Genomic DNA, 27,775 nt, shown 5'->3' with positions numbered 1-27,775 from the left:
ATTCACTACAATCCGTGAATCCACAATTCAAACACAACATATTGTAAACTCGCAAGTTTGTTACCAAGTCAAACATTAGAAACGGATATTACATAAAATGGATGCTAAAGACTCTCTTCAATCTTATTTTTTTATTGGATGAAACCAAGATTCACTTTGATTTAATTTTCACTTAAAATAAAATTTACCTTTTAAATGAATAAATAAAGTGTCCGAAATTCTAATTCAATCCTTATATATAAAATAAATATAACAATGTATTATATCTTATCAACCGAACTATACTTATCAGATAATTCATGAGTTTGCTTGCTTAGAAAAATCGGTGTAAAACTAGTTTACTATGAAGTATATTCTCATTTTCCCCCATATAATAATCTTCAATGGAGATGAATTATTATTATTATTGTTTTCATTGATCGTTATCAAATTGTTACCCCGAATGCCTCAAAAGATGGGGCCAACATTGTATTTACCGCATAATAAAAAGAAAAAAATAAAACTAATAAATTGACAAATAAATAAGGGAAATTTGGTTCTACATATGAACTCCACCAACTGAACCAGAATAAATAATTCGTTGATTTCATTTGAAGACAATCCAATCCAATTCAATTCAACACGTCTGTAATCTTCTTATTCTTTTTATTTTCATCAAACTATCTTATGTTTTTCAACTAACCATTTCTTCTATTCATTTTCATCGCAGATTATTAATTCATTTCCATCTTCCACCACGAACTCAGGTTAGATTTCAATTATCATAAATCAAACTTGGTTATCTTTAAATATCGTTATTCAATTCAAAATATCAATTTTTTGTGTGTAGTATACAGTTCCATAAACTGTTTACGCTTGGATCCGGTTGCAGTGGTTAATTCAACTTTTATTTTTTTATTTATTTTTTTTTTTTTTTATGAAGAGACTTTGAAATGGGTTTTGGGGGTACTTTTTTGACATGAACTAGAAACCAAATTAACCCAAAAAGTTTTTTTTTTAATTTTTTATTTTTAAAAATAGTTATGATGTATTGATTTAATGTACAGAATTTAAACCAGTTCCAATTGATATGTGTCTGTCAATATCAAAGGGAACTTTTTGGCCATCCATTTTTGTTATTCATGTGTACGTTTGGTTCCACTTCTAGAGCCGCAAAATTGATTCTGACATGTTTGGTTGCTTTCGAAAGAATTAATTTTGCCTCTAGAGTTTATTCTACTTGTAGCTTTTGATTAAAGAATTGATTTTTACACACAAGTTTATAGTTTGACTCACTTTTCCATGAATGTATCCAAACAGAAATCACTTTACATTCAACTCAATTCACTCAAAATCAATTCTTATCACCCCAAAGCCAAACATACACCAAGTATCTTAGGTTTCCAATGAATTTTTAAGTAAAAATCCTATAATTTGCCTGTTACAAACACATTTAAGTCAGGTTCAATGGTAGATGAATTATTCATATTCATAAATCATAGTTAATCATTGAAAAGTCATGTAATTTCTTTGATTAAATTCATTGTAATTGAATCTTATTATGAGTGTTATTAACATGGTAGGCTTTGTCTTGGGATCACTCTCATTTTGTGCTCTATTATTGCAGTTCAGTTTTATACCGAAGGTGTTTGTGTAATGCGATCGGTTAGTTGATGAATGAGAAGAGGAATCCGAAGCGTCAAAAACCACTTCCTTTCAAAATGCCTGTGACAGACTTCAATGATGTGCAAAATCTTGATGACGGCATTCTTTTCCCGGTTGAAGAGATTGCACAATATCCATTACCGGGATATGTATCACCAACTTCAATAAGTTTTAGTCCAGATGATAGTTTGATTTCTTATTTGTTTAGTCCTGATAATACATTAAACAGAAAGATTTTCACTTTTGATCTGAAGACCAATAAACAAGAATTGTTATTTAGCCCGCCTGATGGCGGACTTGATGAGAGTAATATTTCTCCGGAAGAAAAGTTGAGGAGGGAGAGGTTGAGGGAACGCGGTTTAGGAGTGACGCGGTATGAGTGGGTGAAGACGAACTCAAAAAGGAAAGCAGTCCTGGTGCCGTTACCTGCTGGGGTTAGTTCCTTTCTATCGTGCAAAATAGTTATAGCATTGTCTTTTAGTTTTTTTTTGTTTCTTATGAATTAATTAAAATACTCTCTTCTGTTTTTATTCGGAACAGAAGAAGTGATAATAGCTTCTAAAGAAAATAAGTTGCACAGTTGTAATTAAAGTTGTTAGGAAAACTATCGAAGCATATGCAGACACATATCTACGTATTACTCCATTAATCTCACCATGACCTCCCCGATTTTTTATCCCTTTTCAATAGATATAGATATTTATACTCATATTGTAGCATGTTAATTTCGTTTATATAAATTATGTTTCCTAGTACATACCAAGTGTTAACGATGGTTCAATTCTCGCTGTTTCCTTTCTGAATTTTATTGTATTTTCTTTAGAAAAAAATGAATTTGGCACAGATCGAACTGTGCACCTCATTAAAAAGAGGAGGGACTAACCACTTACTGCTACACCAGCTGGCAATTGATTTCCTTTTTGTGAAATATGTATAATTTGCTAGCAATTTCTTTCTAAACATTGAGCTTCTTGTGCCTGATTTATTTATTTATTTTTGGAATGAAAGAGGGCTAAGCCCAACCTGATTTATAAATGCCATGGTAGCTACAGTAGTTTTTATCCCATCAGTGCCACTGGTAGTGACCAGGCTTGTGCAACTGTGATACTACTGTAAGAGTCTTATTTATAGCAATGTATACTGAACCGTATATATTTTGTTGTGTTTTGTGTAGTTGTGCATAATGCTTGCCTTTTTGTATTTTGCATTCATTATTAAATCTTATACTCAAGTTTGTTATGGTTATTGTTCTGTCCCACAAACAGATTTATGTCCATGATATTTCCCATTCGAAAACAGAGCTCAAGCTTCCTAGTATACCAGCTTCGCCCATTATTGATCCTCATCTGTCTCCAGATGGATCTATGCTTGCTTATGTAAGAGACTGTGAGTTGCATGTTATGAATCTCTTATCTGATGAATCAAAGCAGTTGACCCATGGTGCGAAGGAAAATGGCTTTGTAAGTCCAGTATTTGGTTAGTTGTTAATATATTTGAGTTACTAAATGCATCTGTGTTATATGAAAAATAATAATGAATTTTATATAGCCCCTGACAACCAAATGTAGCCTTTGTAGCTAAAGTGTATTTTTTTTAACTACAATCAAAAAGTTAGATGGTCTGTTTGATGTATTATGATGAATCTTGAAATATCCCGACGTATACATACTTTATATCAGCTGCACTGTGCACATTCCTATCTTAACTCCATCAAAAGTTTCATAAGTTTTTGGTTAAGCATCGTCCTGCTAAATTTCATTAAGTTTGGTTCTTCCATTCTTGTTGATTAAATTCTAGGGTCAATCTTTAGTAGAATTCTATGGTTTTTTTTCTTTCTTATTTCTGAAACAAAGCTCGACTGTGTTAATTCATCTGGAGCTTTAAATAATCAATTATGCATGGATCCAATGACAGTTTTTCTATGTTTTACTTTTAGATAGTCTCGTTTCTGGAAATTTGACATTGTATTTGTGTATTGCAGACTCACGGGCTTGCCGAATATATAGCACAGGTGATACTTCTTTCAAAATTATATCTTCTCTACGTATATTTTAACCTATGTTGGGTGCATTGTCTCACATGTGTGTATAAAGTAGTCCTTCCTTTTACTTTTGATTGGGCAAGTTGCATAATATTTCATTCTATAATGATGATATTATCTACTCTATGATTGCTGGTTTTGTGAATATTTTACCTAGGTTTTGTAGTACCAAGGAGTGTTTTCAAGATCACGAGCTAAAACATAAGATCACATGATTTTGCGATCTTTCCTCCTCTGTCCGAGTTGGATCCCATACAAAATTGGATTCTGGTAAGATCGGAGAGAGATTGTGTTAGTTCGTAGAGAACATGAGATCATTTGATCTCTTGTGATCTGAAATATAACAGTTTTTGTCTTGTGATGGTCTCAGCACCGTCACGTTGCTAGGGTGTGACAGCCTCCACCATTCGTTTCTCTCATTTTCTATCTCCCCCTCTCAGTGATGGCATATCCTGATTCTGAAAGGGTCTTTTTTCTTTCTTTCTAATAATTTGTTTTATCGATTTGTTTATGATTGATTTGTACTGGGTGCCATCCACATTGTTTTCTATCAATTTCTTTCTAACGATACTCTTTCTAATTCTTCTATAACTATGAATCTGATGTTAGGAACACCGTACCCCCAGGTTTTGTATTCATTTATTCAGATTAGGCTGAGTGCAAAAATATTTATCCTCTATTTAAAGGATATTGATATCATGTAATTTTAAGTTTTGACACTCATTTACAGAGGCAAAGCATGCAGATGCACTCACAAGAATTGCATTAAAGAATGATAGGGTTTTTTTTATTGGTTAAAGAATGATTGAGTTAATTTCCTATATATATCCATTTTGGTAGCATCTTAAGATCCTCATTACTTTCCTATTTTAATAATCTTGCATTTTCTTGCAGCCCTGTGAATGGTTTGTATCTTTAACATTTAATTTTCTGATTTCAGGAGGAGATGGATAGGAAAACTGGCTACTGGTGGTCACTGGACAGTAAATATATTGCTTTTACTGAAGTTGATTATTCTGAAATACCGCTTTTCAGAATTATGCACCAAGGTAGAAGCTCAGTCGGCACAGATGCACAGGAAGACCATCCTTATCCTTTTGCAGGAGCTTCAAATGCTAAAATACGCCTAGGGGTTGTTTCGGTAGCTGGAGGCTCCACCACTTGGATGGATCTTGTCTGTGGGGGCGTGAAAGAACTAGACAACGAGGATGAATATTTGGCAAGAGTTAATTGGATGCATGGAAACATTCTCACTGCTCAGATCATAAATAGGCACCAGACTAAAATAAAGATCGTTAAGTTTGATATTAGAACAGGACAAAGAAGAGATATATTGGTAGAAGAGAACAAAACTTGGATCAACATACATGACTGTTTCACACCTTTTGATAAAGGAGTTACCAAGTTTTCAGGTGGATTTATCTGGGCTAGTGAGAAATCAGGATTTAGACATCTCTATCTTCATGATGCGAATGGGATTTGTTTAGGACCCATCACTGAAGGTGAATGGATGGTTGAGCAAATCGCCGGTGTGAATGAGGCAACAGGTCTAGTATATTTCACCGGGACCTTAGATAGTCCTCTTGAATCCAACTTATACTGTGCTAAACTTTTCGTAGATGGAACTCAACCACTTCAAGCCCCTACCAGACTAACACATAGCAAGGGAAAGCACATTGTAGTCCTTGATCATCACATGCGAACATTTGTTGATATACACGACTCCCTTAGTTGTCCACCTAGGGTATTACTATGCTCGTTAGAGGATGGAACCATAATCATGCCTTTGTATGAGCAGCAAATACCAATTCCAAAATCCAAAAAGCTTCAGCTTGAGCCTCCAGAGATTGTTGAAATACAGTCCGACGATGGTACTACCTTGTATGGAGCTCTTTACAAGCCTGACCCTTCAAGATTTGGACCTCCACCTTACAAAACCATGATTAATGTTTATGGTGGTCCAAGTGTACAGCTTGTTTCTAACTCTTGGCTTAATACAGTAGACCTGAGAGCGCAATACTTGAGAAATAAAGGCATCTTAGTTTGGAAGGTCAGTTCCCTGAATTTTACTTGATTATGATCCCTCCCTCTGTCTTTCTTTTAATTTTTTATGCATCTTGCTTCTTGTTCATTCACATGATAAAACACATACATGTGTTGGCATGGGTACGATACATTGAATTTGTGCAACCTTTAAACCTTGGTTTTCTTAGATGTGGTTAAGTGGGACACTAAAGTACTTGCTCAAAGACGGAGAGATTGGTGTAAATATGATTAAGATGGGCAGAATCCATATTTATACATGGAAAATGTTCAGGCCTAACAGTGACAAAATTTGTTTGAATATGTGTACCCCTGCCTATAATTTTTTGTCCAATTAACTTTTACATGAATGTATCCAAACATAAATCACTTTAAATTCAACTCATTTTTAGCAAGAACCTATTTTATTGAATCAATTCATTTAAAATCATTCCCGCAAATCAAACAGTGATAATGTCATGCAGCACACACAAAACCTAGCGCACCTCTTCATTATCAGTTTTCTAGTACATTGTCAGTTATCATTCCATGTTAATTATTACTTTACTTGTTGACAGTTAGACAACAGAGGAACTTCTAGACGGGGGTTGAAGTTTGAAGGCTATTTAAAGCAGAAACTTGGACAAATTGATGCTGATGATCAATTTACTGGAGCAGAGTGGCTTGTAAAAAATGGGCTTGCAGAATTTGGCCACATTGGGTTGTACGGTTGGAGCTATGGCGGGTATCTGTCTGCTATGACCCTTTCAAGATATCCAGATTTCTTCAAGTGTGCTGTAGCTGGTGCACCCGTCACATCGTGGGATGGATACGACACATTCTACACAGAGAAATACATGGGATTGCCATCTGAATATAAATCAGGGTATGCAAGAGCTTCTGTCATGAACCATGTGCACAAGATGAGGGGAAGGTTGTTGATTGTGCATGGAATGATTGATGAGAATGTACATTTTCGGCACACTGCAAGGCTTATCAATGCACTTGTAGCGGCTGGAAAAACGTATGAGCTGATAATTTTCCCGGATGAGCGCCACATGCCTCGGCGATATAGTGATCGAGTTTATATGGAAGAGAGGATGTGGGAATTCATTGACAGGAATCTGTGACATCATAAATTTTCATGCATCTTTCTTTTCTCTGTTCAATCGAATGGCCAGTGTAGTTTAAGTTCATTTACACAACATGTACAATTATTTCTAATTGTCTCATAACTGGTTAGCTACTTTACTCAAGACAACTGGCTATTTGGGGCTTTTCATTTCATTATACAGGAAAAATAAAAAAACTTCCGATTATCACATCACAATAAGCCTTGAAAATTTACCAGTCTTCACATGGAATTGTTTTAGCCTTAATGCTTCCTCTCCCATTGCTTTTAGCTCGTGGAAAAGTGTGTTACTAAAACTTTTATTGCTGGCTTCTCTTCCTTTAAAGATTGGTCAAGAGCCCCTATTAATCGAAGGTAGTATATCTAGGATTGGGATTCAAATACTTTTAAATATCAATGTTTCTTATGATTTTAAGGCAGGAGAGTCGCAATGACTTTATGTATCTCTCTCATATTATTTTCTCTCGTTTTTTCCATTATTTCTTTTTCATCTTTCTTTCTCATAAAACACAATTAAAATTACATTAAAGTTACTGTATATGAATTCACACATAAAAACCTGGTCACGACAAAAGCACTCTTATAAACTCTTTGTACAAGTGATCACACCCATATTTTCGCATTTAGCTTGGATTTCAGTACTTCAAGTCTTTACATGATTCTCTTGTATGAAAGAGGAGAAATGACTTGTTTCAAGGAGGAATAAGATATTGAATATATCACCTTTTCAAAAAATAACTAATATTCTTTCAAAAAAAAAAAAAACTAATATGAACGAAGTAACGAACCTTTGCAAAATGGGAAATTTTATTTGTATATGTAACTTCCAAAATTTAGAGCGTGCAGTTGTACACACCCATATTATACGGTGTATAAAATTATCCTAAGATAATGACAAATTAACAATCCCAAATATCTTTGAGTTTTTCTATTCACATCCCATATATTTATGGTTACATCCAAATTTTCTTAAAAGTTTTTGATAATACCAAAATTGCCCTTTTATATAAATTTTTTTTAAATCTTTATTTCATTCATTGTCACTCTAAAATTCCAATCTCTTTCACCCACAAACGATCAAACAATCCTGATGTTCAATCAATCTCTATGGAAGATTAAAGAGTGAATCAAAACATCTTTCATCCATACTCGACTGCGAATTTCTTCTTCTTTTTCAATAATGCTAGTTTCAATTTTCTTCTTCTTGTTCAACTGCACTATACGACAGTTTCAATTTTACATTGTTGAGGTTAACTTAAATTCAGTTTAAGTAGGTTCATGTAAACTTAGTTTACGTAACTTACTTAAACTTAGTTTACATAACCTACTTAAACTAAGTTTACATGTACATACTTAAACTGAGATTACGCAGAATCATTGAACAAGGTTGAACTTTTAGATGTACATTTAAACTAAGTTTACATGATTTACTTAAACTGAGTTTACATGACATATTTAAACTAAGTTTAAGTAAGTACACTTAAACTCAGTTTACATGACATACTTAAACTAAGTTTACATGACCTACTTAAACTAAGTTTAAGTATGTACACTTAAACTCAGTTTACATATGACCTACTTAAACTGAAGAGGGGTTTTGGGGTGTAACCGAGAAAAAGGAAGAGGCTTTTTAAAATAAATTTTATGAAAGAGTAATTTTATCATTTTAAGATGTAACCAAAATTAAACACGGTGTGATTAGAAAAACTAGATCTTTTCTTTATCTTTTCCTACCCTCATCCCCTTTAAGATACTATAAGTAAGATTAAGTGCTCCACTTGCATAAGTTCATCTTTAGAAAGTATTAAACATTTCCTTATATGCGTTTATAATAAATATTGGCTAAAAAACAATTTTTTTATGATCAAAATTTCCTTTTGTCGGTAACTTATTAGATACATTGATGTTGACAAACTTATTCCAAATTTAGTTTGATTTGGTAACAAGAGACAAGTTTTAATAACATGAATTTTTATTTTTTTTGAGAGGAATAACATGACATGAATCTTATACTACATCGAAGGATTACAGATATATTAGGGATCCAAAGCCAAGTGGTGATCCAAGATCATATGCATTTCACCTTCACTGTTGATTGAGGTTTCCCATGACTATGAGACATATTTGTAGACAAGCATTCTGAATGTTGCGTATAGCTTTACTACCTAATCTTTTTGGGAAACAAGCATTCTGTTTGTTGCGTATTGCTTTATAAGCTCGGAGCACCTTGGCTTTTTAATAGGAACTCTTGTCATGCTTAACATGAACAATGCACGTATTAATCTAAAGTTATAAAATTGCGTACTAAATAGAAACAATCATGTTAAAAAAGTTCATATCTTTTTTTAGTCAAAATGTTTATAGCTCTTGTAGGGTACATTTCACTTTATATAAAGTAAGTCATATTTTTTTTAACGATTTTTTTTAAAGTAAATCTTAATTGTGATAAATATACCACCAGTTGATATTTCAATCTATGATTCATAATTTATTAGATATTATTAAGCATATAACTTTAAGTTCTGATATTCTTACACAATTTCTTCGCAATCTTCACACCTTGGGCGATACTAGAGATTATTATTGATTAGTATAACACATTTCATATGTCATATTCAATCAAATGTGAATATAATATATTTCTTACTGGCAAATCGCAAATGTTAGTAAGTTTATGATTGTTAGTATTCAGGATGGAAGATGAAATCTCCTACTAAAAACTTCTTCAAAGTCCCTTAATTCACTGACGTTGAAGACATTAAGTGGAATCATTTCTAACTTTTTACAATGTTTAAATATCTTGTCAAAAAAAATAAAAATATATATATATATAGACATATATATATATATATATATATATATATATTAATTTTCCTAAAAAAATATATTAATATTAGTTTGGTAGAATACACACACAAAATCAATTTCAGTCAAAAATATTCAATATTAATAAAAATCACTTTCACGTTAATACATCCAAATAAAAATTATAAGATTGATTCAATTTAATTTAATTTTCACCGTACAACCAAATACAAATCAAATATAAACTAAGCATGATTTAATTTTGAATTTTAAAAATTGTAATTAAGATAGAAATAACGATACTATAAAATATTTCGTAAAAACATGATAGAACCATATCCAAATTTCAAGTTTATTTTTCGTGAGACCCGAGATAGTTTTTAGAGTAAATTACACTCTCCTCCCCTCCTCTCAAAGATACTTGAATTACACTCCTCTCCCCTCTTATGTTAAAATATACACTCCCCTCCCTTGAAAAGAAATTGATACTCCCCTCCTTTATGAGATATTTAAATTTCAACCCCGTCCCTTAATAATTAAATATACACTACACTTTAATCTATTTTAACATAAATAATTATTTTTATAATATATATTAATTTTGAATCACGATTTAAAAAACATAATTCACTTTTTCATAATTTAAATGTCAATTATCAGCAAATTTAAATATTTTGTTATTAATTTTATATTTTGAAGTATAAAATTCACATTTAAATAAGCATTACTTAATTGACTTCACTAATTTTTCACATATTTTAATTTTATTTTGGGTTGTTTCATATTTTATAATAGGGTTTAAAACTACATGTTAATGAAATTGTTAATAAAAAATAGCGAAAAATATGTATTCAAATTCTGATTATATTAAAATGAACATGTAATACTATTTTTCTTTGAATTGTGTTAGATTATTATTTTTTCTAAATTTTTAGAAAAAAAAATATATTGAGTGAGTAAAGTGTAGATTTTAACATAAGAGGGGAGATGAATGTAATTCAAGCTTCTCTTAAGGAGAGGAGTGAAAAGTTTTCTAATATGTTTTGAATAAGAGGGGAGGAGTGTATATTTTAACATAAGAGGGGAGAGGGTAGTGTAATTCAAGCATCTTTGAGGGGAGAGGAGTGTAATTTATTCTAATTTTTACTTGAGAAAAGTGGATAGTTTGCACCTCAATGTCCGTTTGAACCATAGTTTTCATAAAAATGTAAAACGGTATATGTAACGATAAGAAGAGTATTTCATCCGTTCTCAATTGTAAACAAAACATATTTTTTTTAGATTTATTAAATAACTCATGTATTTAGTTTGTAATATAGACCAAACACATCTGTAATATAAAAAGTTAAATGCTATTTATATTTAAGATTAAAGGAGTATATTAGAGTACTCACTCTAGAATAAATATTAAATGATATAATTTTTCATTTACTTTTAAATTGATGGAACATTGTAACCAAAAAAAAAAAATGATGGAACATTGCTAAATTTGAGAGAAAACATCATTTATAAATTTAAACGTCACTCAAAACATATGATTAAAAAACACTATAAATTAGTAAAAAAAATGTCACAATTCAGATGAAAAAAATTGTTACCAAATACTAGTAGATATTTATTTTAACCAAATGAGCTTATAAAAAATTAAAAAAATTGGCTTTGCCAAATATGAGCTTGTAAATATTTTTTGAATTGGAATGACATTCTAGAAATTTTATAGAATCAAGTTCAAAACTCAAAAGGCAAACGTTAGTCATAAAGTAATGGAATTCGAAATGGTGGGGTTTAGTATGGAAAAGAGGAGTTCTTTTTCTTCATGGGAAAGTTGAACCACGGCCATAGATTTATTACTTTTTTAATTGAATGGCTAGGATCTATGACCTGTTAACTGCTGTCAATTGTTGCATGGCATTATGGACCCGCAGCAGTGGTCCCCACCTTCTGATTAAACAACAATATTATTGTTTATTTCTTTGTAACATGTAATTGGCTGGCAATTTATTCGAGCCTTTGTTGCTGTAACTTAAATTTTCGAATGGCCCTACTAATTAAGTTGATAAATGTAGCTATCAGATTAAAATTATTGCTGCGTTGCCATATTAAAATTAATTACATAAGAAATTAATTAGTTTTCAAAATAATATTAAAATGAAAAATAATGTTTGACATAAAATTAATAGGCCTGGATTATTTTATACGTAACATAAAATTATGTGACATAAATAACGTTGTTTACATTAAATTAAATTGTAGTGTTTGTGAAATTTTAAAAAATATTTGAAATAACATGATTATAAATTAAATTGGAAAATTTTATGATGAAGTTAACAGTTAACACTATAACATCAAAAATATAATGAGTAACACCCCACATTTATTAGTCTTAAACTTATTATTCAATGTTTTGCATTTTTTTTTAAGAAATTTAGTGTTGGGGCATTACTAAGTAAAAAAATGAAATATTCAATGGGTATAGTTATACAATGGTAGTATACCATTATTATTGATAATGCACTAGTTACGTGTTTTTTTATAAAATTTATTAATTAAAAATAATAATAATCCTAAGAGGGGTTAAGTTAATGACCCGAAGTTCCAGAACCATCTTCCTCAAAATTATTACCATTTATCACCAACGCTAACACTCCACTTCTTCACCCAACTCCATTAACATCCAACTTAAATTTTATTTAAGCCTAATTTATTTATTTACCTTGTAGTTCCTTCAATTGATTTTATCATCTCTTTTTCAATTTCATTTTTTTTTTAGAAAGGGGTAGGTGGGTATTCCATACAGGATTTGCAATTTCTCTATTCCACCGCCATAGCATCCTTAAAACTACCACAATCGAAATCATCAAGTAACAGAACAAAAGAAGAAGAATTGATGTTTAAAATGAATCTTTACAATCTTAGAATAGTATATAGACTTTGGATATTTTTTAAGCTTTTTTTGCTGGGTTTTGTTATGCTCTGCAGTGTTCTGGAATGTTTGAGAAGAAGAAGAATCGATATTTTAATGCTTCAGTACTAAATGCAGGTGAGGATTACGTTGTTCTATTGTGAGCAAATGGGGAGGTGAAGCAGGAATGTTACAAACAACTTTAAAAAACAAAACTGGGTGTTTTTTTTTTTTTGGCATAGTCAATTATAACTGACAGCTGTCCTGAGAGAAAGACTTTCCCATAGTGGGAAAGAAGTTTCCTTTCCCAGGTTAAACTGCACCATTTGAAATAACTTAACTTGGTGAGAAGGTTAATAAATGCCATGTCATCATGAAAAATGTTTTGAACTTGGGAGACAAGCCATGAAATCAATGTACTATAAATAGCAATAGAACCTCTCACTATACACTACCACCACCATATCATTCAAAATCAAAACCGTGATTTTCACTCTCTTTTCATTTTTCATGTATTATTACACGATCCTAACTCACTGAGTCAAATCTGAAAAACTTTCCGATTCACATAAATATGGCGCTTCATTTCTACACTTTCTCCTTTCACCGTCTTCCTACCTGACTTTCTTCTTCGCTTCTCTGTAAGAAGATTCGTTTTACGGATTCTCTTTTGCTTTAATTCCAAAATCATTATTTCGATTTCTTCTCATAAATTATTATATTCATGTTTCTTTTTCTGTGCTTCGATTAACATGCAATTTCTCTGTTTACCTGGATATGAAATTAACTTAATCTGATTCAATGTTTCCTAATCCATGTGAAATTAAACGCGACATTTACTGATGAATTTTTTATTTTATTTTATTTTTATAAAGTTACCGATGAAATTCCTGAATTTAATATTATATTTCAACAGAGGTTAATTTTTATGTAGTGACTGTGTAGAACTTTTTTACACATGCATTCGATCAAATCATGACAAATATATATTTGTAGAGGAACTAACCTAAAAAAGTGGCAACAACATGAAGTGATTTGATTGGATGCATGTGTAAAAAAAAAGTTTTACACTTTAGGTGTATGCAAAATTACAAATTTAATCCATTTCAAAATTAGAATTTCAAATTCTGTCTTTGAATTTCATCTTCTCCATCTGAAAGTTTCCTTGCTTGTTTTGTAGGATAACCGGACTCCTGTTTGCAAGAAATATATTGTTCTCTAAATTTTGACATAGCATCGAAGCTGTAGCGATGTAAACATATATCGTATTGTCAATATCAATTCAAGGAGCCATTTGATTTGATCGGAGGATTTTAGTTTCTCTACGAGTTTCATTTTCCAGAAGTCTTGGGTTGGTTCTGAACCCTGATTTTTGGAAAGAAACTACTAGTACAGCGCATATTTTAGGCTTATTGTTCTCTGTTTACTCTACTGCTTACGTTAAGGCATGGGCTACTTTTGCAATAAGAGTGAAAGCCGATCAAAGTGATGATAGAAATGGGGGAAATTAGTTAAGATGTTTTGATTTTAGTATTAATGGAAAGGTTCATAGCTTGTTTATTTTTGAGCCAGCAAGATTTTGAACCTGTAAATTGAGAATGGCTTGTTTGGTACTTCATCCAATGCATGAAAATGGCGAATTTACCAGTAGTTTTAGTCCTCATATGAGGGAGTCAATTTTGATTTACCTAACTGTTGGTGGATCTGTGATTCCCATGCATATTTTGGAGACGGATTCCATTGCTTCGGTGAAGCTGAGAATTCAAACCTTAGAAGGATTTTTTGTAAAGAAACTGAAACTGGTTTTCGAAGGGAAGGAATTGGCTCATAACAAATCTTGTGTCGGTGATTATGGTGTTGCTGATGGAAATGTGTTGCACTTAGTACTACGGCTTTCTGATCTTAAAGCTATTACTGTTAGGACTTTAAGTGGAAAGGAGTTTGGGTTTTATGTTGAGAAGACTAGGAATGTGGGTTATGTGAAGCAGCAGATTGCAAAGAAAGGGCGAGGGGTCTTCAATCTTGCAGATCAAGAATTAGTATGGGAGGGTGAGGCACTTGAAGATCAGAGACTTATTGAGGACATCTGCAAGGACAACGACGCTGTGATTCATTTGTTGGTCAGGATATCAGATTCCAAGGTAAGAACTAAACCAGTTGAGAAGGATTTGGAGTTATCAATTGAGGCATTGTTTGCACACGATACAGTGCCAAATTCAGCTGTGGACCAGTTAGGGCCAGTGTCTATAACAAATAAGGTCCTGAAGAGGAACCAATTGACTAGAGAATTTCTTTTGGAACCAATTTTTAATAATTCCAATATCAAAATTCCACCAGTGGTCCATGAACTAATTAAGGTTACATTAGAGGGGTTAGAGAAAGGCCGTAAACCAATTCGATCTTCAGAGGGATCAGGGGGAGCTTATCTCATGCAAGATTCATCTGGCTTAAAATATGTTTCAATCTTCAAGCCTACCGATGAGGAGCCAATGGCATTTAATAATCCCCGAGGATTACCTATCTCTGTGGATGGTGAAGGGTTAAAGAAAGGCACACAAGTAGGGCAAGGTGCATTGAGAGAAGTTGCAGCTTACATTTTAGATCATCCGAGGAAAGGACCTCGCTCATATCATAACAATGAGGAGAAGGGTTTTGCTGGAGTTCCGCCAACTGTTATGGTCAGATGCATGCATGAAGGGTTCCACCATCCTGAAGGTTATAAGAATGTTTCAAGTAATGTAAAAATAGGATCACTTCAGATGTTTATGAGGAACATTGGAAGCTGTGAAGACATGGGCCCTAGAACATTTCCTGTGGAAGAGGTACATAAGATCTCTGTGCTGGATATGAGGTTGGTAAATGCAGATAGACACGCTGGGAACATTTTGGTTGCCAAGAATGGAGAAGATGGTCCAATTGTCCTGATTCCAATTGATCATGGTTATTGCCTGCCCAAGAGTGTAAGTCCTCTAAGGTTTAATGAACCGGTTCCCCCCCCCCCCCCCTTTTTTTTTTATTCGTGAAGATAATTTAAGCTGATGTTGTTTTGTGCAACTTGGCTGTGTCTTTCTTAGATCAGCTTCTCATGCTTATCCCCTAGAATAATTGTTAACATGCAGCAAAATTGTGGATGCAGTTCTCTGTTTTATATTTGCCACAATTCTCATTTTTATTTGCTTAACAGATTTGTGTCATCACATTCAGATGATAATGATTTTTCTCAGATTGGCATTGGTTTTAGACTGGATAAACTTAGGGTTTTGTCTCTGCTTTAGTTCCACTACACCGCATACTATCTTATAGTTTTGATATTGATTACTTTTACTTAAGGAATTTTTATTATTGCTCATGATCCCTGTTGAATCTCTCTAATACCTTCATAGCAAAAATATTGCAATCATTTCCAGCAATACTAGTCATTCATACTTCAAAACCTGTTGAATACTCTACACTTGATTTCTATCATCTTTGCACACTCTCTATACCTTTGGTTGAATTTTTCCTTCGTCCTTTCTGATAATATGTACAACTATCTGCATAATTGAGTATGAATCATGTTGTTCTATCAAATATATAAGTTGCCAGTAGTTATCATCAACTCTTCTTTCTTTGTTGTTGCTATTCTTAAAGTGGATCATATTTTAAATTTCTAAAGGCTGGTTTGTCCCCCATTTTGCAGTTTGAAGACTGCACTTTTGACTGGTTATACTGGCCACAAGCTCAAGAGCCTTACTCCCTAGACACCACTGAGTACATAAAATCTCTGGATGCAGAGGAAGATATTAAGCTTTTGAAGTCTCATGGATGGGAACTTCCGCTGGAATGCGCCCGGATTCTTCGTATATCAACCATGCTTCTTCAGAAAGGTGCAGAAAAAGGACTCACTCCTTTCACCATTGGAAGCATCATGTGTCGAGAAACACTGAAGAAAAAGTCTGTCATTGAGCAGATTATTCACAAAGCAGAGGAAGCTGCACTTCCTGGAACAAGTGAAGCTAAATTCCTTGATCTTGTTTCAGTGATCATGGATAATCATTTAGAAGGGCTATTCCCATGACTGAATTGTAAAGTGATGAGATATTGTTGTAAAGTGAGGATGCTCCTTTCATCTTCAACGCAGACCCCACAATCTACTATAATAGACTGTAGTTAAACTTCTTCCAACCAACAACCAAGAATTGATGCTTGTGTTGCTATATTGAGTTTTGTGTTTTTTATACTACACCTCTGGCTTCAAGGAATGGAAATATGTGTGTATATTGACCAGGAAAGTTTATGGAATTTCTGTGCTTCTTGAGCCAATATGCAATATATATGATAAATGTATTCCAATATAAATAAAATTTTCCACTCCATGTTCTGTCAATGCTGTTTTTCTGTGTTAATATGTTGAAGTTCAGTGAATGATTTGGAAAGAATGGAACAAGAGGAATTTAATTATTATTTTTTGTTTGTAAATTTTAGACTTGGACTTGAATTGCATAAAAGTTTTAAATAAAATATTCACCATTAATGGTGGAAATGTGAGAACAAAACGTTTTTTTGCACCTTTGATTATAATTTTTTTTAAGACATTTTTGATTTTCCATATAAAGGTTTTAAATATCATCAGTAACAACAGAAATACTAGGTGGCTTCTTCCTTTTTTTTCATCTCCTTTTTTATTCATCCAAATAAGCAAGATTCCATGTGCTGTAACTTGTAAGCATTGAAAGAGTATGCCATTCTTTATAAAATGGGAATTTAACTTATCTTTAACTTTATAAATGTCGCGTGTAAGTGTGAGTTAAATTCATTAGATAAAAAATTAGAGATTGAACATTTTATAAATGATAGAACCCATAAATCCATTACCTTGTGTGTGTCTCTCTTCGAGGAAGGAAAAAAAAGTAACTGCACTACTAGTTTATTTGTTTCCTTGTCTTTTACATAAAGTAGTTAAATTTTGTTTATAAATGACTAAAATTTAAGTTTTTTCCCCTTATAATACTTATTCGAGGGAATACTTTGTTGAGAATTGTTGTTGACACGTTGCATAAGGCTGAGGCACATAAGTAAAATACGATTTTTCCCCCTCGGCAGTTAATTGCTGAGGAATTCAATAACCGGCTGCAGTTAACTGCCGAGGAAAACCTCGGTAGTTAACTGCCGAAAATTGGTTATAAGAACAGAACTGACATAGGAGTTTCCAAAACTCCATTGCTGCGGTTTTCATTCTCTTAGGTGCGATTTTCTGCCATTCCAAGCCAATTTCAATCACAAAAACAAGTAAGTTTTTTTGAATCCTATTGCATTATTGTTTTGTGGTCGAATTGTTTGTTTTTTTTTTGTTAAATTTCGATTATATAGGTTCGATATATAGGTTTTATTGATTTTATGCTTTTATGATATGTTAGGATAGTTTAGGTTAGAATTGTTAGAGAACTTTTATTGAATTGTTAGGCTTAGGTTTTGATGAATCGTTATAGAATTGTTTAGGTTTAGGTGTAGGTTTTGATGGTAATTTAGGTTTAGGTTTAGTTTTTGATTTTACGATTTTATGGCATTGTTGTTTAATTAGGTTTTGATCGCCATTTTTTTTAATGTAGATATGTCTCAGAATCAGAATCAGGGTAACGTTCAGGGTGATGAGAAGAACAAAGAAAAATCGCCTATGACATGACACATAATTGTTTGTGATGGTTTCGAAAAAAGAAAAAAAAAGGGTTTGAAGGTGCCGGTGTACAATCAGTCCAGGTTGAGGAGGAGCGGGAAGACATGCTATTTTGGTCCTCAACCAAAACAAGGTGCCCCAGTGACTATAGCGGGCAACCTGATTGACTTGTGTGACGAGGAAGAATGAATGTAATGGCTTTTAATGCCTAATTGTTTTGGATTTTTTTATGTTTTATTTTCGTGTCGCGCACATTTTGTTTGACATTATGGTACTTAGAATAAAATCGCATTTGGAATAATTTTGATTAAAGTCGCGTTTTGAATAATTGCGTATTCGAATAAAAACTAATTAAATTTAACGTGAATTCAACTAATTAAAATTGCGTAATGATTAATAAATTCGAAAAGTGAATAAATAAGATAATTATTGTTCCATTCAAAACAAAATGTATTATGCATATTCAACTATATATGTTATCACATTCATAGCATTACATTACATTCCAGAATGTACCTTCCAACTGCAACAATTATCTTACCACTGAATGGCGAAAATTCAAACTTGCTAAGCAGCATGACTCCAACATCTGATCAACATCTTGAATGATGGTATTCAAGTGTCAAAAGAATGAGGTGCATTCATTGACACTTGAATCCCAGCATTCAAGAGGCTCATCGAATGCTGGATTCCTGCCGTTTAACAAGTTTGAATTACCCCATTCAGAGGAACACAATTGTTGCAGTTCGAGGTTTGTACCTTCCAACTACAACAATTGTCTTACCTTTGAATGAGGTAAATTCAAACTTGCCAAGCAGCAGGACTCCAATATTCGATCGGCATTTCCAATGTTCCATTCAAAAGATTAAATTCTTGTTAGGCTGGGATTAAATGATGGTATTCAAATGTCAAAAGAATGAGGTCCATTCTTTGACACTTCAATACCTTCATTTAAACCAGCCTAACAAGAATTTAATATTTTGACAGGAATAATGAGATGTTGGTCGAATATTGGAGACCTGCCGTTTGGCAAGTTTGAATTACCACATTCAAAGGAAGACAATTGTTGTAGCTGAAAGGTGCATTCATTCCGTACCTAATGATGATCTTCTGGCGGAATCAAACTTTTGATGATATCTTCAGTTGATCTCAGCAACGTCACTCGCATATTGATCCACTGGAACATGCTGTGCTCCCAAAACATGCTCGTCACGTTTTCGTCGTTCGTTAATTCCACCCAAGTGAATGATACTCTCCCCTCGTCGAGCGTTGGACGTTTATACCGAACGTATTCCACCCTCCTTGGTTGAATTCAGCCAGTTCATCCTTGAGACCTCTTAACGTTACACCAAGACGCCAAACCTTCAACCTCTGAGGTTCTCCGCCGTTGATTTGTGCATGAACGTCGATCCACCCGGCCATTGTTTCAAATCTACACAATAAGAAATTAAAAACAATCAATGAAAAACTCATTCAAACATTTCATCAAACACTTGATGTGCAAATTATACATAGACTCTAAAAATCATAAAAATAACCCTAAAATTATAAATCATATACTCTTACTAAAATAAAAAAATTAATCATATACTATAACATAAATCATTCAACTTATGTTTAACATAATTTTTTTTGTTATAACGTAAAATATAACAAAATTATTCAACTTATATTTACTCTTAAAATAAATCATATACTCTTACTAAAATAAAATAAAAAATATAAAACACCAAATTAAAATATAACCCTAAAATTTTAAACTATAACATAAACATCATGCAAATATTTTAACGACATTAATCAACTAACATCTCAAAAAATTAATTATAACATGTAAATCTACTCAAAAACTAAAAAATAATTAATATATTCAAAAATTAACAAATAAAAACATTTATAACAACTAAAATGTAAGTTAATAGCATTATAATTACTTGTGATTTTGTTGAATAAATTTGGTTGGATTTGCTTGGGTTTTTTAGAGAGATTTGTGAGAGAGGTTTGGTAAATTTTTTTGGAAGATGAGATGGATAATGGATGAGAGAGCTTCTGCAAGATTTGTAGCAGAAGATCCTCGGCAGTTTACTACCGAAGTTTTTGTCGACAGTTAACTGCAACCGATTTTTTAATTCATCGACAGTTAACTGTCGAAAAGGCAAAAACGTATTTTATTTGTATTTCTCAGCCTTATGAAATGTGTCAACAACAATTCTCTGCGTTCTTAAAATTATATATGATAGAAGCAAAATCACTTCTCATACAAATCAATGTCAATTCAAACACATTTTCTTTGAAAATTGAGATCGATTGTCGTTTTCTTTTGAAATTTTAGATTGATTATCTTTCTCATGCGGTCTTTGTTTAAGCGTTGATTATAAATTTCATTCATACAAATTAAAAGAATTAAATTTATTAATAATATATATAGTTTCATTCAATTGAAGTTTTCCTCAAACTATTACACTAAAAGAAAATAAATAAATAAAATATGTTCAATAATTATTTAGAAAAAAGTATATTTATATCAAAAAATTATATGTAACTGTCCTCGTGAACTTAACTTAGTCGGTAGGGTCAACCAAAAGGGTCGTTAGTTGAAGCTATTTTTATATGGTCACAAGATTAAATCTAAAGTGTCTAAAAATTGATAGATACAAACATTTCATTTAACAATTTAAAAAATTGATTTTTAACATTTTGAAGAAAGGTGTTTATTTGTGTGCTTAATTAACATAGATTAAATCTTATGATCATAAAAAACTATCTCCGCTGGTTGAACCTAAACATGGATGAGACATGGAATGATGGGAATAATGACTATCATTTTGTTGGACACCCCATGTGAGACTAATCTAGTTGTTCCCCCGTTAATTGATTGAGATTACATTGCATTCTCCAAAGGAAGTTTCCAGGCAATTGCACTGATGCCTGAGCCAAGTAAAAGTTCTTCATTCAATGCCTAAAATGGAATACAGAAAAAAGAGTAGCTTTCAAAGTCCCCCCCAGGTAGATGCACTTAAGTTTTAAACGTGTGCTTGCTTTAGCGTGAGTTGAGTTTAATAGAATCGAGTATAATAGAGTTGAGTTTAACCTAACTTCATAACAAACATTTTATGTATTATATATGTTGGATTCGGAGTTTGAATTTCACATTCTCAACATATTTGTAAATTTTATTTATTGGATTACTTGATAAAAAAAAAAAGTTGAATTTAATTAAAACTGAATTAACACAAATTGATTTATGGTCAGATACACAATGGCAGAGGGCCTATAGGGTCAAGGTGGGCCATGGCCCACCCAACATTTTTTATTTTATTTTTTCAATATGTGAAATTATTAAAATATCTTGATTTTAACTAAAATTTTCTTGCAGTCCACCCTTTTTTTCTATATCAATACATTTTATTATCACAATTTCAAGTTATAGGTAATTATCTTGAATTTTTAATGTATACAATTTAATTTTTTTGATGGTCAATCTTGTGTTTAATGCTTATTATAACATAAATTTTGTGTTTATATTATAGTTTATGTTTATGGTCCACCCAAACAATTTTTTTTGGCCACGCCGCTGCGGATACATTTGTGCAAAAGTCATTCTCATCAATGCATATTGTTTAGATGGATTGAAAAAAAATTGTTTATGTATATATAAAATAGCTTTGTTTGGTAAAAAATAATGAATAATTGATAAGATAGCTTATCATGAATAGTTGATAATTTAGTTTTTATTTTGAACAAGCCAAAATGAAGTTGATAACTTAGTTTATAACTTGTAATAGAAAAATTAGCTGATTGAATTTGTTGTGTTTGGTAAAATTAGCTTATAAATATGTAATGATATAAAAAAATTAATTCATATTATTTTTTTAATTAAAATTAGAGGGATAAAATTGAGATAAATAATGATAAATTATAAGTGGATAATATATATAAACAAATGGTTTTATATCAGCTATCCACTATATATAACGTGTTCGTCTTTCCGCTAGTAGATATAAACAAATTGTGTTATATATAAGAAATATGAGATTTGTACAACCTTTTTCATTATTTCAATTATATCCTTAATTTAAAGGCAGTTTCTACGGTATATTCAACAAAATTGAGTGTACCGATACACCTATATATTAAATTAATAGTTTAATGAGTTATTTTAAAAAATATATATATATTTTCTATCAGTTATAATTATAATAATTATATTTTATTTCTCAAAAGTGGCTGCAAATCAAAATTCAATTTTTTTTAATTTTTATTACTCATTATACAGTGAATATTGATTATTTTTTCGATAAAATTTTTAAAAATTTGTATGATTCTCAAAAAGAATGAAATGATGTTTTTTGTTACGAAATAATATTTTCTAAAATATAAAAGTCAATAAATATCTCTTTATTACATAAAAATAATCATTAACTTATTGATTTATGAATTAGGTGTACTGGTACATCTTAATTTAAGGGTGTACGTAGAAACTCCCTAATTTAAACCATTGTAATTAAATTTTATCTTTTTCATAATATTATTTAAATCTCATTACAATAGAAATAATTCAACTATAACGATAACAATCCTAGACAAATTTTAATTTGATCGTGGTATATACCAAAAAAAAAATTATAACCAAATATGTTAATATATTTTTCGTTATTCTTTATAACAAAGGACATAGAGGTAATAGTAGTTATAAGCCCGTGGTTCTCAGTCAAAAACAGTAAGAAGAGACACGGTATCATACTATTGGAACAACTTAATTTCTGTCGGTGGAATGAAGATTCAATTTGCAAGTGTACTCTTTTAGACTTTGTTACAATATAACACTGTACTAAAAAAGGCTTTTGAAAAAAGAAAAAGAGAAAGAAACAAAGGTCATGAGATGAGATATATGAAACAACGTTTACAACTTATATTTTCTCATTATTATCACTGGAAAAAATAAGCATTGTGCCCGACGAAAACTATATATGTAGTTTTTGGTACAATTACCAAATAAAGTATGTACTATAAAATTATACGGGCAAATCAAATCAAATTAGTGCTTTTGAACAATGAAATGTATCATCTATCTATACTTGCATGCAGCAGCAGAATAGACTTCAAGTGGATAAGCCAGCTACATATGCCACCCCAGTAGAGGGCAACCAAGTGGACCCCGATATGAATTGGGCCACCGTGAATCTATTTGCTTCCACGGTGGATGTAATAACCCGATACCCAGGCCACTTTACACGTTGCCCAATAGCTCCACCAGGTCCATAATTCATGTATTCACCATAATACAAAGTGTCTAAAGCAAATGTTGTATTCCACTCTAACCATCCACGTGGATGTACATGATCTCCCATGTAAGATAACATGTACACTGTTCTAGAGTATAGTTTCCATGGACGGCCAAGATATGTTGTGAAATTTCCCTTGGAGGCTTCAAGATCTTGTGTGGCTAGGATCCTACAGTTGTGGATGGATATACCAGTGTTCTGATTTGGGTCTTTTCTGTTTTGGGCTGTGATGGTGTTTTTTTGGTAGGGCATAGGCTTTCTTGCATAGAGGCTACAGTTTTGAAAAACAACTGCAGCATTGCCAAATATGAAGTCTACCGTACCGTAAATGTCACATTCACGGTAAAATTGACGATTTGAATGTGCGTACATTGTGTCTTGGTATCCGATGACGTTGCAACGGTAAACCACCGCATGGTCCGATGAGACACGGAGGGCCACCGCTTGGTGCTTTGCTGGTCCGGCGTAGTTCTCAAATGTCATGTCTTTTGCAATAAAACCTGGACCACTAGCAGCTGCACCATAGCATATATAATAAGATTAAGGATTAGTATTATGGAATTATTATATGAATAAGTGGTTGAGATAGAATTATCGTTAAGTGGTCTTGTCTTTAGGAATTGTGAAAATTCTGTTATTTTGCCGGTGCTGGACAAGAACATGTTATTGTTTTATTAATTCGACAAGCAATGCATGACCCACTACACTATCAATAATTTGGTTTTGGGTACTTTTATTTGGTGCCATTAGTTTTTATTTTTTTTATCTTTTCAATTGAATTGGTGGTGATATATATAATAAAAAGGTTCACCTTTGATTTGACAATATATTTGTCTCATTTGACTTCCAAATTTTCTCATTATATCATTATGCAACTGTAGAAATAAAGAAAACCATATGACAGGCTTTGATTGTAAATAAATTAAATTACATTATTAAAACAACGTGTTAATGCTTACGTAGAATTCACTAGGAGAGGAGGAAAAATGTGTGCAAGGTTTTTGACTTTAAGTGCCAGGTTTGATTAATACCGGTTGGGTTGTGTCATTATAATTCTCATGAACTTTAATCTATGACTTTAATGAAGATGCAATGTTTGTGTAAAGTATTTTATTTTACACCAATGTCTGTCTTGTCACTGTAAATCTAGTTTATATTGACCATGTAATTCTCCTGTATTTTTATTATATTTGGATTGGTAGTAGATGTGAAACTTCATAGTGTACGTAACTTTTGTCTTATCTATTATATTTTCTTAATTTCATTTTCAATCCAAAAATCAAGCAAGACTCCCTTGCCTAGACTCACATTGCCTGTCGTATAGGAGGCAATGTATAATAGGCAGCCCACGTTCAACTTGTACGGAGTCTACCTCGTGTCGTGCATGGTCTTGAATTTTAGTTTCATGCTTTTGTTTCCCTTAATTTTTTTAACAATAAAAAGCCCAAAATGTATTTTTATAATAATGAGCTACCTTTAGAAACAAACAAAATCTTTCTATGTTAAATTATGTTTTTATTTTGGATAAGAGTTAAATATGATTTAAAAGTAAGTTAACTTTTATGTACTTTAAAGATATAGTATTTAGTTTCCCAACATTTAAATAATATATTTATTTTAAATTAACTATACACATTTTTATATTTCATTTAAATGATCATGCATACATCCCTTAAGGTTGTTTTGATTTACGTACATTCGATAAATACAAAAACGTTGCCAATTAATTTTGTAAAAATATTTTGGCAAACAAATGGGTAAAAATACAGTAGGGAAAAAGAAAAGGAATATGGTAAGGGAATTTACCAAAGGAAGCAGTGTGAAATGTTGTCAAGTTTTGCATAACATTTTTCCCCCCTGTGATCACTGTCTTTCCCTTTCCGTCTCCTATGATCATAACATTAGTTTTCTTCCTTCCCACCTTTAAATTGTCCTCTTCGTACCTGAAACGTAGGATTAATTTGCATTAACTAAAAAGTGTTCACTTTTTATCTACTCCATAATTGTAGCATTATCATTACTATTTTTCCACTGTGGTCACGTACATTTTAACTGTGTGATCACATTTTTCAACTTTTAAATAGTGGTCACGTAACTGAAAAAATGTGGTTACATATACCATATATTTGATTGACTGAAATATTTTCGAGAATGATAAAATGATCAATAAGGGTGTTTACCAATTTTAAAAGCAACACTACACTGTCACAAGCTAATTAATTAATTAAAAATGATTTTATTAACGAATGTCTCTGGGGCACTCTTTAAGCATTCCAAAAGAAGAAATTATTTCATTAAAAAAGCCAAAAATTTCAATTTCGAATGCATTGATTACATTAATTTTCAAAAAAAAAATTACGTTTTAGAGATCTTAAAGAATGTCCCAGAAACACTAGTTACCATTTTCCATTAAAAAACATAATGTAACCTTTTGTTTACAAGGAAGGATAGATCCAGATAAACATTTATAATATCAAAATCATTTTAAATGAGGATGGAGCTAGGCACGGAGTACAATTATTACAATATTATTAAGCTAATCACATGATTACAGTTAATTATTAATGGTCAACAGGTCAATGACGCAATCACACCGCAATGCATAGCGACCAATGAAAAATCAACAAGATTGAAAAAGTGAAATTTAGTGAGAAAAAGAAGAAGAAAAACAGTGAAAAGGACTTAGTACTATAATTAATGTAACTTACCTTCCTTGTTTGATATAGATAATGAATCGTCGGTTACCATATTCAGGTATCTTCTTAAGAGCTTCCGATATAGTTTTCACCGTTCCGTTACCGTCTTTGGAAACAATCACATCAGCTTGTATCGTCGTCACCGGCAAACTCAACAATCTCCTTTCCCTTCTCTTCAACCATACCGGAAAATCATCTTCCGGTTCTGGCATTGTCATTAACCTTCTCCTGTTCCCTATCGGAACGCCGGAGAAATCATCACCACCACCGGCAGAGAAAATGGCTAAACAATTACTCACAAGCTCCGACAAGTCTTTCAAGTTATTAGTCATCTGATCCTTAACATCGCCGGAAGTGTCGGCAAAACCCTCAGCGCACGTGTCTTGGTTAGTGAGCGCAGCACTCAGCCACGTGAGGACATCTTCAGTGGAAGATGATGTAAGAGGCTTAACAGCACCGTTGGAGGAGGAGGAAGGTACGGCGGAGGTGAGTGCTCTAGCAAGAGCGTCGACGGAATTGTCTAGTAGTTCAAGACAGTCTGTGTAAGCGGCACGGATGTAGGGGTTGATTCCAACGGTGGAGGAGATAGAGGCGGAGGTGTATAGTGCTTTGGAGAGATGCTGTAGCGTCATGTTGAGTGAAATGTGAACAAGATCTTTCTCCGATGCACCAGTAGAGTCAGGGAAATCGAGGAGGTAGTTGATGCAGAGTGATGGAAAACGAGTTTTGCTGCATGTGTTAGAGATAGCTTGCGTTGGATTACGTCGGAGAGTAGGGTTTTTTGGTTCGGATGTAGTGTGAGAGTGGATTCCGGTGAGCATTGCGGCAGAGATAGTGGAGGCGATGATTAGTAACACGGCGAGGAGTGAGAGGAAAATGATCTTCTTCTTTGAAGATCTAGGTTTGGTAGTGTTTATTATAGGTTGGGAGGGTGTCGAGCCACCAGGGTCGGATAGTCCTAACCTTCCGTACTCCATTGTGAAGTGTGAAGTGTTAAGTGAAAAAATAAGAGTGAGGAAGTAATGGACTTATAGAAGTAGTAGTAGTTTGCTAATTATGAAGTTTGTTGTGATGAGTAATGTGTAATGAATGATAGCTTTTTATATAAATGACGGTGCTTAGTTAGGGGTGAGGATTTCCTGCTGTAATATTTACACGCAGTTGCACGCTGTAGTTAGTAGTACTAGTAATCTAGTATAGTGAAAGAGTGAAGAACAGTGTAATGTGTATGTGGTTGTTTTTAGTGAGGTTGGTGTGAAGTCTATGTCTACTGAGGAATGAGCTGGCTACTACTTTGAGACTTTTCACTTCCACTATTACCCACTGAACTCAAAACTTATTATAGACTGGGGGCTTCTTGTTTCTATTTGATCCCACTTGCTTTGCTCATTCATTATTAATCTTATTAGGATGCTGATAAATATGACGTGAGGATGAAGAAATTTTGGATCAAGTTAGATTAAGCTTTATTAGTTGTTGTAACACAAAAAGGGGTGGACCATACCGCATGATCATCTTAATTAAATGTATTAAGATATATAGCTATGATAAATCTTTAACAATTCAATCCTATCCTTTGTCATTCTATTTTCTAG

The 27,775-nt window shown here is 32.4% G+C and overlaps 3 protein-coding genes across 4 annotated transcripts; 2 read left to right on the top strand and 1 right to left on the bottom strand.

The window, feature by feature from the left end:
- Positions 1-481: 481 nt before the first annotated feature.
- LOC11423654 (dipeptidyl aminopeptidase 4) lies at positions 482-7,085 on the top strand. Of its 2 annotated transcripts, none has more exons than XM_024777839.2 (7): positions 482-623; positions 710-746; positions 1,612-2,078; positions 2,910-3,104; positions 3,626-3,655; positions 4,626-5,735; positions 6,286-7,085. In XM_024777839.2, exons 3-7 carry the CDS (start codon positions 1,653-1,655, stop codon positions 6,835-6,837), a joined length of 2,313 nt encoding a protein of 770 aa, XP_024633607.2. In that variant the 5' UTR covers positions 482-623; positions 710-746; positions 1,612-1,652; the 3' UTR covers positions 6,838-7,085. The 2 variants fall into 2 exon arrangements, with proteins under 2 accessions (XP_024633607.2, XP_003602241.2); XM_003602193.4 differs by having other exon boundaries at positions 1,607-2,078.
- A 5,887-nt stretch (positions 7,086-12,972) lies between these two features.
- On the top strand, positions 12,973-16,912 carry LOC11423653 (phosphatidylinositol 4-kinase gamma 3). The gene is made up of 3 exons (XM_003602192.4): positions 12,973-13,187; positions 13,727-15,506; positions 16,226-16,912. Exons 2-3 carry the CDS (start codon positions 14,145-14,147, stop codon positions 16,601-16,603), a joined length of 1,740 nt encoding a protein of 579 aa, XP_003602240.2. The 5' UTR covers positions 12,973-13,187; positions 13,727-14,144; the 3' UTR covers positions 16,604-16,912.
- Positions 16,913-23,086: 6,174 nt separating this feature from the next.
- LOC11441469 (probable pectinesterase/pectinesterase inhibitor 34) lies at positions 23,087-27,310 on the bottom strand. Its single transcript, XM_003602190.4, has 3 exons — positions 26,193-27,310; positions 25,291-25,427; positions 23,087-23,999 (listed from the first exon to the last, which is right to left on the bottom strand). The coding sequence occupies exons 1-3, from the start codon at positions 27,155-27,157 to the stop codon at positions 23,302-23,304; spliced, it is 1,800 nt and encodes a 599-aa protein (XP_003602238.1). The 5' UTR covers positions 27,158-27,310; the 3' UTR covers positions 23,087-23,301.
- Between the last annotated feature and the right edge of the window lie 465 nt (positions 27,311-27,775).

The sequence above is a fragment of the Medicago truncatula genome, chromosome 3, assembly GCF_003473485.1.
Source record: "Medicago truncatula cultivar Jemalong A17 chromosome 3, MtrunA17r5.0-ANR, whole genome shotgun sequence".
In the NCBI taxonomy this organism is placed as follows: Eukaryota; Viridiplantae; Streptophyta; class Magnoliopsida; order Fabales; family Fabaceae; genus Medicago; species Medicago truncatula.
This window is presented reverse-complemented; position numbering and strand designations above follow the sequence as displayed.